The sequence below is a fragment of the Epithele typhae genome, assembly GCF_022376455.1.
Source record: "Epithele typhae strain CBS 203.58 chromosome Unknown BXZ73scaffold_94, whole genome shotgun sequence".
Classification (NCBI taxonomy): Eukaryota; Fungi; Basidiomycota; class Agaricomycetes; order Polyporales; family Epitheliaceae; genus Epithele; species Epithele typhae.
This window is the reverse complement of record NW_025954285.1, coordinates 57,096-69,322: the sequence shown is the minus strand read 5'-3', so window position 1 is coordinate 69,322 and position 12,227 is coordinate 57,096. Positions and strand designations below refer to the sequence as shown.

At 58.2% G+C, this 12,227-nt stretch overlaps 4 protein-coding genes across 4 annotated transcripts; 2 read left to right on the top strand and 2 right to left on the bottom strand.

Annotated features, from left to right (window-relative positions):
* Positions 1 to 2,778: 2,778 nt before the first annotated feature.
* Positions 2,779 to 4,297, top strand: BXZ73DRAFT_81898 (kinase-like domain-containing protein; the record flags this gene model as incomplete). The annotated part of the gene is made up of 6 exons (XM_048023597.1): positions 2,779 to 2,955; positions 3,011 to 3,226; positions 3,281 to 3,577; positions 3,632 to 3,670; positions 3,729 to 4,019; positions 4,073 to 4,297. 6 exons carry the CDS (start codon positions 2,779 to 2,781, stop codon positions 4,295 to 4,297), a joined length of 1,245 nt encoding a protein of 414 aa, XP_047872263.1.
* A 2,050-nt stretch (positions 4,298 to 6,347) lies between these two features.
* On the bottom strand, positions 6,348 to 8,018 carry BXZ73DRAFT_55471 (uncharacterized protein; the record flags this gene model as incomplete). The annotated part of the gene is made up of 3 exons (XM_048021352.1): positions 6,348 to 7,148; positions 7,201 to 7,702; positions 7,753 to 8,018. The coding sequence occupies 3 exons, from the start codon at positions 8,016 to 8,018 to the stop codon at positions 6,348 to 6,350; spliced, it is 1,569 nt and encodes a 522-aa protein (XP_047872262.1).
* An 813-nt stretch (positions 8,019 to 8,831) lies between these two features.
* On the bottom strand, positions 8,832 to 9,657 carry BXZ73DRAFT_106907 (uncharacterized protein; the record flags this gene model as incomplete). Its single annotated transcript, XM_048016767.1, has 2 exons — positions 8,832 to 9,372; positions 9,653 to 9,657. The coding sequence occupies 2 exons, from the start codon at positions 9,655 to 9,657 to the stop codon at positions 8,832 to 8,834; spliced, it is 546 nt and encodes a 181-aa protein (XP_047872261.1).
* Positions 9,658 to 9,963: 306 nt separating this feature from the next.
* On the top strand, positions 9,964 to 11,580 carry BXZ73DRAFT_81894 (uncharacterized protein; the record flags this gene model as incomplete). Its single annotated transcript, XM_048023596.1, has 2 exons — positions 9,964 to 9,972; positions 10,027 to 11,580. 2 exons carry the CDS (start codon positions 9,964 to 9,966, stop codon positions 11,578 to 11,580), a joined length of 1,563 nt encoding a protein of 520 aa, XP_047872260.1.
* Between the last annotated feature and the right edge of the window lie 647 nt (positions 11,581 to 12,227).

Sequence of the window (12,227 nt, the reverse complement as noted above, 5' to 3'; positions counted from 1 at the left end):
TCGCCGTGGCAGCAGCAGACGAAGTGCTCGCCGAGCCTGCGGCGGATGACGACTTCGTCGAGGAAGCGGCCGTGGTCTTCGCAGTGGAAGACGTGATCTTCGCAGTGGCAGACGTGGTCTTCGCTGTGGTAGCCGTGGTTTTGGCGGTAGTCTTTGCAGTAGTCTTTGCAGTGGTCTTTGCGGTAGTCTTTGCGATAGTCTTCGCAGTCGTCTTGGCGCCAGCGCTGCGCTCCAAGTCGACGAACTGGAGCGAATTCTCAGCACACGAGCAGGATGTTGCAGGGTGATGGGGGCATACCTCATGGTTCGCCCGTTCGAAGAACGAGATGTCGTCGAGAGCGCGTGCGTCGACGTCCTGGACATCCTTCCGGTGGAGCTGGATTGATCATATGAGATCTGATCGCGTGCACAGTTCGAAGAAAATCGAACGGACCTCAATGTCCGTGGGGGCTCCTGGGATGGGAATCGCGTTGACAGAGAGAGAGACGCCGAGGACGGTGAGAACGAGGAGGCGGCTGATGGAGGGCATGATGACGTAGTGGGCGGGTAGTTGGGTGCGAACAAAGTGTTTGGACGGGACAAAGAACGGCGATAAATGAGCTGGTTCGTGAGTAGAAAGCCGCACAGCTGCAATGACAGGAGGATGTGAACGTCAGCCAGTCTCCATAGCGCGATTGAAAGAACGTTCCTACCAGCTGTAAAGATGAGAGAGAGAGAGAAGAAGCACAGGAGTGGGTAGCTTGAAGGGACCGAAAGAGATGGGGACTTTGCGCTGATCCTGACTTGTTTAAATACGTGGCTGCCCTAGAAGATCGTCACCGCCAAGGGCTCGTGTCCTCGACGATGATCGGCGCACTGCATGCCAGTGTGCATCGGGTTGGAGGAGTGGGAAAGGTGGTTGAACCCCGGATGACGAGCAGTACAGCATTTGAAAACCGTGGCGTACCTATGAGACGCGCTGTAAGAGGCCTGGCTCATGGGCCGTTGGGGCCTCGAAGGCGACCATATGCCAAAATACGTGGCGTTGCTAAGGAGATGGTGTTCAGCCATGCGACTCGAAGACTTGGGGCCATGATGACGGCGCTCTGAGAGAAGGTGGGGGACGATGTGAAACGGAGCCGGGCGCGAGCTCCAGAAAGTAGCATATGCAGCGAGCCCCGTCGATCATTTTCGTGGCATACCCAGAAGCAAACATATGCAGCGATCGGCAACAGCAAGGAAGCACCTATCTCTTACAGCGTGCCATACTATCGGGGCACAAGGAATGCTGCGGGCGTGGTGGTTTCAGAGAGGCGATGGTGGTTTTCATAAAACTCACATGTGTGCACACTCACCTCGTGCTCCACCTCCATGTCGCTGTGTTCAAACGTTCACGTTCAAACTTCGTGTCTCGAACGATATCGTAACAACGCCGTGTCACGTTTTGTGACCACGTGACATGATACGGCTCGGAAGGTCCCAAATTCATCCAGTCACGGCCACTACAAATGATTGAACATCTGGCAGTAGTACCGTATCGCCGTCCCCACTCCTACTCTTCTACACTGGCGTCCTCTACCTGCAAAGGCGCCCTACACTCCTCAATCTCTACGCGACACATAATGTGCTCATGTGTGTTGTCGTCGGACATGCAAATATCCGCAGAGTGCATCTCGCCTCCTTTGGCGCCGGAACAGGTCGTTGAGATGAAGATCGCTTCACGGCGGCAAGTAAGACCGCTTCAGGTTCGCTGGACTACCTCCTCGGACATTTGTAGGACCGGTGGTATTGAGATATGCGACGCGGGGCGCTGTGCCTGATGAGTTACCATTCACTTAGTTTCGTTCTTCTCTCTGCTGCAGGCACGTTTCCCACTAGTGTGCCTGGTCGTTGTCCAGTACAAACGCGTTCGAAGTACGCTTGCTACTAGGGCTACGCAATAGAGCATAAAGGCGACGTTTTGGACGATCGGCATCGGTCATGTTCTCGTGCACGCCGTTTGACCGGCCGTTCTGGGTGACCGTGCGTTCTTTCCGGGTGAGTAGCGCACAGCCGTCTCGTCGTGTCTTCACCTTTCACCACGCATACATCAAAAGTCGCTCTATTTGAGCTCATTCTGCACGGAGCACCGAACTCGACGCGACGGGCGCTGTGTGCTCGCTCCCCACGTGTGGACGTCTTGGTCGCGCACCACTCTCAGACGTTACTGTTCCCGTGGCGACGGTACAGGCTGTGCTCAGGCACCGCCCCTTCTTGACGCGGTCCGGACTCTTTGTGGAAGCAGCGTCCGTCGCTTTGTGGGTCCCTCGGCGTGTTACCTACCGCTTCAGCAGTGGTCCGAATGTGTGTCTATGGGCGGTCACTGGCCCTCGGCATCCTTAGAGCGAAGATTTGCTTCGACCAAAGCTTCAAAGCCACCTGGAGGCCAACAAGACATGTTCCACGTCGCACCGCAATCGACGGAGGATGGGAACAACGGGCTCCGCGTTAGGAACCCGTCCATCAGTCATACACAATCGATTAGCTGGAAGTGGTTCAGAATATGATGCAATCTTCTCCGCTCTCGGTTCTTCGCGGGCGGCCGAAGACCCCTGCCAATGATTGCGAAAGATCATGACTCGGTGTGGACCTGTACTTGTATTCCTGCGACATCCCACGCGTGAGCGCACACCGGTCAACTTCTCTTTCCCTCGACGCCCACACTTCCGGCGGGCGTCCGTCGACCGCAGAAGTTTGCGCCCACCCAGATGAGGCAAGCGCCGCGCATTAGTCCGAACCGTGGGAGAGCAGTGAATCGCGATGCGCGTCCCAGGTTCTCCCGGCACCCCGACACTCCTTGCCTCCCTCCTTGAAGCTCTCCAAGACGAGTCTGGCGACGTATATCCTCTCTCCTGTCCCAAGACAATCGCCACCCTCTACATTCTGCAAACCATGTCAGGGACAGCGACAGAGGATCTCGTGGCTCTTCGAGCGAAGGTGGGTATCCTATGTCACGTATTCTGCTGTTAATTTCTTATCGCTGCGCGGAAAGCTTCCACCTGACCTTCCCGCCTGGCGAGGCGCGGATGTCGCGGTTTGGGACTTGTTGACCGACTTCTTCAGGTCGCGTGGATACGAGCTATGGGAAATCCCGATTCCCGGCATCTTGAGACAATCTGCGCCAGGACCTGTGTTGACCGCTGGCTATGGAAAACATCTTTATCACGATATGGATACCTGGTACTCTCTTTTCTCTCTGAGCTGTGGTGTGAGTTGCGTATTTTCTTCGTGTTCTCACGGCGACACTAACATACTCCTATAGACATCCGCACTCCGTGCGGCTCGTTCCACGGAATTTCTTGCACAAGACGTCGTCATTCGTGTCGTCCAGGCCGGCGCTGAGGAGATCACGCACATTTCTATCCTCACACTCGTGGCATCCGAGCCCAGGGTGTCCATCAGCACGAACCATACTTTACCAGTCCTCGAACTAATCGGGCTCGGCGACATAGTATTTGGCATTTTCCCTAAGGCCGGTCCTGACTTGATGATGGTCCTGACTCGCTCGAGGCGCAACTCAGTGGGTGATATTGTCAACATAATCATGCAGTGTCTGGAGGTTCGTTTCGTCCTCTTCACCTTATGTCCAGCGCACCACTGACATAATGAGCAGGCTCTTCATTTCCTGCACACCAACCTGATTGCGCACAGAGTACGTCGTTTCTCACGCTCCATGCACGAAAACTGTCTAAACGCGTCCACGCCGTTAGGACGCATTCAAGGAAAACTTCCTGATTCAGTATCATCCGCAATCACTCGTCACAGAACCCATCCGAGTCGACCAGCCGAGAGTATACTTGCACGACTTCGAGCTTGCGTGCAGCTTTCCAGAAGGCACTCCTCCTGAGGAGCAGATGTGCGTGGGTCCTCTCTACGGGGGTACGATATCGAAGAGCGCTCCGGCGGATCACCGGTGCTCACCGGAGGTGTTGACGGGCGAGCCGTACAGCCCCTACAAGCTTGACGTATGGCAGCTAGGGACGAGTTTTTCGGAATTCAAGGTGCGCTGCCATGGGTATCTGATATGGTCGTTCCCTAATATCACTATTATCAGTCCACAATCCCATCGATTGATGCTGCTGTCGAGAGGCTACGCGAGCCGGATCCGTCGAAACGGCCGACAGCATACGAGGCGCTGAAGGAGCTCGCGGATATTGTGTCTTCTATGGCGCCTCGAGACTTAGTCATCCCTCCCGACTATTCGTTCTTAGACCCAGTGTGGCGTCCTACTCCGCCACCTGACGATGTAACACAGCAGATCGCGGTCCTCCACGTATAAATTACAGTCTCGAACGTCTTCGTACCTGCCATTACTTCTATACCTGTGAATTTCTTTATCTGGCAGTTGTGCATTCTACACATATCGAGGATACGCGATAAACCTCAAATGATCATCTCAACAAGCGGCTGATACCGTCCTGTGTGTGCGCGCGTGAGTAACGGACTCTGCCGGTCTCCAGCGGAGTCAGGTCTTCTCCCCGGGTCCGGGAAATGTGTCCCACGGGATACTTGTTTTGTGGGAGCTGCTGCTTTGGGACAAGGGTTCATCGAAATCGCAGACGCCTAAAACTGGCACAAAAAGGAGGCCGAACATGGGTTGAGCTGTACCCAAGTCAATCCCCACTCCCCCTTGCCCGCGTAGTTTTCACCTCCCTCTATTCTGCCATTCGCGGGTCACACACGCTCCTGTCTCGCTTCATCGCGTATACAAACCATCATGCCTACCCAAGTGAATTCTGGATCCAGAGTGCCCGCTCGACTTCGGGTGAGTACAATATTTTCGAGATTAGTAGGGACCTGTCTCATGCCAACATTTCGTGTAGGGCAAACGTTACGGCCAAACGCTTTACCCTCTGGGTCCGTACTACGCTGGGGTGCGCTACGTAGGAGAGATTATAGGATACACCGAGTCCGCATTTGTTCTGGGCAGGATCGGAAGCGGAGGGGTGAGTAGCAGGCTTGAGGCCCGCCACTTAGTACTGAGCCTCTTAATGACGCGCCCACGTTTTATTCGCATTTAGGTGCAATACCTTCTCAACTTCACGGATGAGATGACCCTATGGGTGAATGTCGATCACACGAACCGACCTGACTGGTGGGCAGAGACAGAGTATGTATCCTTGTGCTCGTGAGCATTCGAACACTGTGCTAAGGCATGCATCGACTTGCAGAGAGCCAATGACAAGCGCTCAGGCGGGCGCGCAGCCAGCAGTAAGGGTGCCGGCCTATGGCCCGGGGGTAGTGCGGCGAAGGGATCCTTGAAGCAAAATTCGAAGCATATCCACGTGTACGATACCGATGTACTACTTTTCAGATTTAGTGAGCCTGTGTTGGATCCCAGCACGAACGCACGAGGTTGATGATCTAATACGACACAAATGTGCCAATAAAACCATGAATACCGCGTTGAGAAATTCGCAGGCGTAACACGCACGAGCGAAGGACAGCGTCAACGGCGTCACATAAGACAACGTTCGGCGAGGAGTGACGCACAGACCTATGCGCCGAGTTCCCAGCGATAAGTTGAGCTGCGATGTCGCCGAAGCAGTAGGCTCGCTCAGCGATGGGATCCCACCCTTAGTCGTCATCGGTGGCGGCGGTGGCGGCATGCGCCCTCCGAAGCCATAGTATAGTGCGCCGCCACACACGTGGCAAACTTATGTGGCGGGCCCGAAAGTGGTCCCGCATCGAAAGCGACGTCGCTGTCAGTAACTGAGGTCACGAAGTTGGGACTTGCGCAGGGCCATGAGGGAGCTGTCGAAGAAAAGAATCAAGGCGTCACCAGAACACAGCGCAGTGCGATCGTTCAAGTCTGGGGAGAGGTTCTGAACTCACATGTGTGTTGGGTGGCCCCTGTACTTCACGGTCATTGTGAGCCATAGATTATACCACTTTTTCCATACCCGTTCTATGGCTTGCACAAGACAGTTTTGCAATTGAGGTGACTCGGATCGAAGTCGAGAGGCGACCCATAGGCGCTCGCACGAGACATTTTACCACGCCAAGCCCTTTGTCGAGGAGTTCGCTGGCGCCCGCGAAGGTAGTACGCATTCTACTTGCGAAGATCTCATGCTTGACTAGTTTTTTTACATGTCGGAGGTGCTGGACCCACTGCGCGTTCTCCTCGTATCCATCGCCATCGAGCGCCCAGATTCTGCTTCCTCAAGATCTACGACTACTCGCGCAAGAGCGAGGAGTCTCTAGATATAATCACAAGCAACTATCGTGTCGGTATATGTCCGACACGGCGTCGCTCCGCCCACAGATACTGCCTTCCGCGAGGAAGGTCGAAGACGGCGATATTACATTGCTGCCGCGCGACGCTTGAATCACAGAGCCACAAGCTCGAGCACCCAGTCGTCGTCCACACTGCCCGAGCTCGGAGGCTCGAACGTCCGCTCCCCGCCCAACTCCACGATCCCCCCCTCGCTAAACGACCCATCGCGCGGCGAGTACCACGCCGCGCGCGCAAACCGCTTGCCCGCACGCCCCGCGACGTTGCCGAGGTCGAGCGCGAACGAGTCGCCGTGGCCGGCGTAGACGAAGAAGTGCGTGCCGCCGCTCGCGAGCGCGGCGGTGCGCCGGTCCGACTCCCAGTCGAGCGCGCCGTTCGCGCCGGAGACGAACGACCGGTCCGGCTCGAGCGCGCGGAAGACGTCCGCGGGGAGGCGCGCGAGGAGGCGCGTGAGGTGCTGCGCCTGGCCCGCGGCGGGCATGTCCATCGCCTCGCGCCAGGAGAAGTCCGCGGGGACGTTGAGGATGGGGTCGATGTACAGGTCCGGGCGGGCGAGGAGCGCGAGCGGGTCGTAGAGCTGCCAGACCGCGTTCGCGCCGTACGTGAAGCCGCACGCGCCGGAGAAGACGCCGTAGTAGAGCCCGTGGCGGACCTGCGACGCGTTCCACGCCGGCCTGCTCGTGTTGAAGTTGTCGTTCGCGCCCTCGTAGTGGTTCTCGAGGTCGATGACCGGCCCGTCGAAGATGGCGCGCATCGCCGCGATGTTCTCGTAGTTCTTGGTCGCGTCCCAGCCGGGGAGCGCCGTCATCTCGAAGTCGAGCGTGTTCGGGTCCTGTGAGGAGTGCCCAGACTGGACGCCGTTCATGGAGAGCGTGCCGTAGGAACCGTTGATGTACTGCCACGCATGTCTAAGCACAAGAGATCAAAAGTAGGGCGCGACGACGTACGTTAGAGCCGTAGGCCTCGGGCGTCCAGCGGACGCGCGGGTTCGTCGGGTGGTAGGTGGAGAACAGCTCGAACCCCTTCTCGTGCTCGCCATCCTCCAGACCATTGCGCATCGACGCCCACACCGCGCGCGTGTCTATGACCGGTCCGATGAGGCTGTCGGGGTCCTGCGTCGGGTCGTCGCGGAACTCCTGCTGCGCCACAGGCACGTTAATGCTCCAGAACGCGTTCGAGTCCGCGCCGATGATCTTGGGCAAGCCTGGGTAGCGCGCGCCGATGAAGCGCCCGTATTCGTACGCGTTCGATTCGTTGAAGATGATGGGCGCCTGGTGCCATCCGCCGTTGACGTAGCGTCCCCAAGTCGGGACGAGAGCGACGAGGATGCCAAAGTGAGCCGCGCGCTCGACGACGTAGTCGACGTACTTGTAGTACGCGTCGTTCGGCAGGAGTGGGTCTTGGTCTTGAAGGGGAAGGTCCCCGTAAAAGTTTGGCCGCGTCGTGCCACTGGTAATACCATCAGCTGGCGGCAAAAAGTCTGCGCGGGATGGACGTACTCGATTTCGGCGATGGCGACGGCTTGGATGACGTTGTAGCCCTTCGCAGCGCGGTTCTGGAGGTAAAAGTCGACGTCGGACTTGTTCAGGCGCTGGAAGATCTCCCAGACGGTGTCGGCCTGCCATAGGAAGGGTTCGCCTGACACAGTGCGCTCGAGGAGGCGGCCGTTGGCCTGAATGGCGAGGTTCGCCCAGGCGGGAGCGTGCGCGCGCGTACGGAGTACGGCCCAGGATAGAACGGCGAAGACGGAGAGCAGGTAGCGCATCGTGCAGGATGAACGGGCGCAGACGAAGGGCGTGCTCTTCGTCGAAAGCTTGCATTTATACATGGTCCGGCCTGGATCTTGAAAGCTTGACCCGAGGGCGTCATGCGACCAAGATTAAAATTTGAAAAGCGTACTTCCGGGCGAGCGCGTCCGTCACGGGATAGGAGCTGGTAGATGATGCTCAGAGCTCTAGCTTCTGGAGCCTGCGTTGGATGGCCGAAACGTTCTGTTGATCGCGGCTCCGGGTTCACGCGCGGGCCACGGCCATGCGCGGTGTGCCTTCGCGGTCATGAGATCCGGCGACTGCGGGCCGTGGTCGTTCTTGCCGTCACACTCGCCAAATTGTTTACGGCGAGCATCCCGTCATCACAAACTGCGGCCAGTCTCGCCTGAGGCCTGAGTACTTGAGTACTGAGTACTGGCCCTGAACCTCCAAGAGTATACGCGCCACCGAGAGCATACTCTTGCGCTTCATTTTCAAAGGCAAATCGCGGACTGTCGAAGCTAGACGCGCTGGCCAGGTGGTGCACTGCCCCAGCAGTCCGATATGTACGCTCGAACTCCGCGACCTCCCGATTGAGCGTAGCGTTGAGTTCCTTCAACCACCAAGATGCATCCTCAGTTTCCCTCCCCATCCCCATTGACACCTCCTCCGCGCGCGAACCATGCCAGTATCGAGAACTCACATTGTTATCATGGTCCCCCTATACATTATGGGTTAGCCCATGGCACATCACTCTCCGCACCTCGTTGTACGTCTTGAACCGCCGTACCACTTCGTTCTTATCCGAAGCTTGATCCCCTGGCCCGCGTTCACGTTGAGCCGAGCAGGTGCGGCTGCTCGTGCTGGGCGAGCTCCGTAAGAAACCCCACGGAGAGCCGGTGCGTGTGCATGACGTGCACGATCGCTGGGTCTGCCGCGAGCCACGCGAGGAGGGCGCGGGCGGCGGATCGGTCAGGCAGGTGCGGCAGCGGCTGGATGTGTTGGAACGTGTATTGCGCCGCGTCGCCGTAGCAGGGGACGGGCCCATAGGAGCATGTGGAGGCCGGCCACAGCTCCACCAGTATGCAACGCATACCGCCCCACGAGGGATGGGAGGAAAAGCGCAAGAGGGGGCGGAAGAAGGGACGCACCTCGACAGTCCCGCGCCTTGCGCGCTCGCGGCGTTGGTGCCCATTCTCTGCCGCCTCGAAGCCGTCGAGCTCACCCGCGATCGGGCCGACGCGCGTGCCGTTCGCGAGCCCGGACTGGAGGAGGAGAGGTCGTGAGACGGGGGGCTTCCCGCCGCACTTGAAGATGTTCGTGGGGCAGACAGGGGAGAGCTCTTTGATGTTGTCGTGAACGTTTGAACGTCTGCGAGCGCGGAGTGGGGACGGAGGGAGAGTGCATGTGTGGCAGGTAGGTTAGTGTGAAGATGATCGGGGCATTCTCAGCTTGCTTTGTGTGCTGATTGTCGTAGAGGGACGTCCGCGTCGGCGATGTGCGGGCGGGGAACTGTATGCATAGGGCTTTCGGCGAGGTGGACGACGAGAGGTAAGAGCGCTGGCAGCCTTCGCCGAGCTCGGACCGCGGATTGCGCAATTCACCGATTTTGGCAGTGGAGACGCCCAGTGACCAGGAGCTGGATGATGACGTCATGGTCGTACAGCGCCGGGATGGGACCCCGGAACAAGCGCTTGAAATATGGACAGCGCTCTGCCTATTCCCTCCTTCGTCTTGGATGCCGTCCTTCACGTCGGCGGAGACCGCCGCGCTCTGGCTCTGGGGCACGATGCTTGCTCGCCCTCCACTCTGTCCCCACCGCCCAACAGCAAGGTGCTCGGACTCGCCAGCCGAGCTCTTCAGTAGTTTCGCATACACTCAATCCCACACGATCATTGCATCGGTATGTCCTCGACTGTTTTTGACGCATCCACTCATGCTATGGCTCTACCAGCGTTCAATATGTCTGCCGTGGGTCTCTTTCTCTTGTCGGCACCAAATATCAGTCATTTGATATCATTCTAGGGTCCAGCTCTCTTTCCAGACGTCCTGCTCGACGTTGCCGCTGTCGCCTCCGACGCCGTCATCGTTCAGCTCATGAAAGCGAACAAGTTCCTGTATCGCGAAGCGGCCAAGTACCTCCTCGATCTCATCCTTATCTCCATCGAAGACGAGATGGATTTGGACTCCATGGTCAGCTTCCTCTCCGTGTACGGCGGCTATCGACTTGTCTTCCTCAAAGGTCTTGGTCTCAACATGAGTGCGCTCAGCGCGTGTATCGCAAAGCGCTTGGACGCGCTACTGAAGACACACCACGACAAAATCCGCATCAAGGGGTTCCAAATCTCCCACGTAGAGTCGCTTCTCATGGGCTGCCCCGTCGTGGCCAATCTCATCTCCCGCTTGTCAACACTCGAAGTCATAGAGCTTAGTGAAGTCGGCGTCTTCGGGTCAGACATGCTACGTCGTTCCCAGTCTCAGTTCCACACCGTGGAAGTCAACTGGAACCCCGTTTCTGGAGAAGAAACCGACCAGCGGAGCCCCATAATCCTTCTCTCCCATTCTAAATCTTCCCTCCGATCGCTCACCGCGACCGGCGCCAGCCTCTTGTCCGGCCTCTTCTCTCCCTCCAACATCTACCCTAGTCTCACCCACCTGACCTTGAGATACTCCGATGGGCTGGTCACCACCATCCTCGCGCAGGTCTTCCCGAACCTCACAGTCTTGGACATCGCCCCCCCGGTCCGGCAGGTCGAAGCCGCTGAAGCCTCAGAATTCGACATGCACCGCCGAATGAACATTCTCAAGCAGGGCGCGCGGGGCTCGTGGCCGTCTCTTCAGAAGGCCACCGCACTGCTCTTCGACTTCTACGCCCTCGGCATACTCTGCCCTATCCGCGAGCTTCGCATCCGGGGGCCGCACACGATCCGACCTTCGGCGTTCCTCGACGTCCTCACCCACGCTCGCCCGGTCCACCTCTGCCTCGAGCGCCACGAGGCCGGCCTCTTCACGCCGGAGATCATACACACCCTGCACTCTGCTTGCGCGGCTCGTACAGAGTGCTTCGAGGTCATCCTGTCCGTCGGCGGCTTGCTCGCGCCCGCGCGGATCAACGGGCCCGCGCTGGTGGTGCGTCCGTTCCCCCACCTCACATCCCTCGCCGCCTGTATCGCGCGCATCTCACGCGCCGCGCACCCCCCTCAGGAGAGCTGGATCGAAGCGGTCCGCGCGCTGCCCCGCCTCCGCGCGCTCGACATCGCCGTCCAGAGCTTCCTCCCCGGCCCCGTTCCCGTGCGCTCGCGCGCGCGCCAGCGCTCCGTGGCCTCGTCGTCGTCGGCGAGCGACCCGGGGCGGTTCTCCGCGGAGGTCTTCTTCGCGGCACTCGACCTCGACGCGCTCGCGCGGCGGTTCCGCGAGGCGGTGCCCGCGCTCCAGACCGTCGCGCTCTCGCTCGGGGGCGTGCGCGGGCGCGCGCCGGCGTTCGTGCGGTGCGGGGAGCCGCTCCCGGAGTTTGAGACGAGCGGGGCGGAGGCCGTCCGTCTCTTCCAGGAGATCATGGGTGGGATGAGAATAGGTTGATCCGTTCTGAGTACGCGGCAGGTGCTGACGGAAAATGTGTCGCGGTGGCGGAGGCTGACAGGAATGTCCCGAGTATACCATGCACGCAGCACTTCATCCTTCTTGCTAGCGTACCTGTTGCGATCCCTATTGTTGAAGGGAGCATAATATGTAGTGCATGATTGGCGCGCACTATGCGAACGGACTTCGTATGCTCACGGGATGTTTTTTCCCGGACCACAACAGTTCTTTAGACCAAGAATTGTTGTGTAGAACTGATTGCCACTCGGAGTTGCCAACTCGTTGCTGCCCTTTTCATAGCTCCGCACCTTTTCAGCCACTTGTTTGCGGCTGCACACCAACTTCTCTTTTGTTTGTGCATGTGCATATGGTGGTCGCACACGCTGATCGGGGTCCGCCATAACAGCGATCAATATCAGCGCTTATGCTTCCAAAGGTAGTCCATCAGACTGCTAAAGCGTGAGAAGATACCGTATTTCTCTCATCGCTCGCCACTGACAGCTTGGCCTCATGCGTCTCCGATAACCTGTCTCTTCCCCCCAAATTGCACCTTCGTGTGCTGTAGAGTCAGTCTGCTCATATATCAACTTCTTTTGTCTCAATACCCTCAATAACTCGGTTGGTCGAATCCAGCCCGTCTGGTGCAC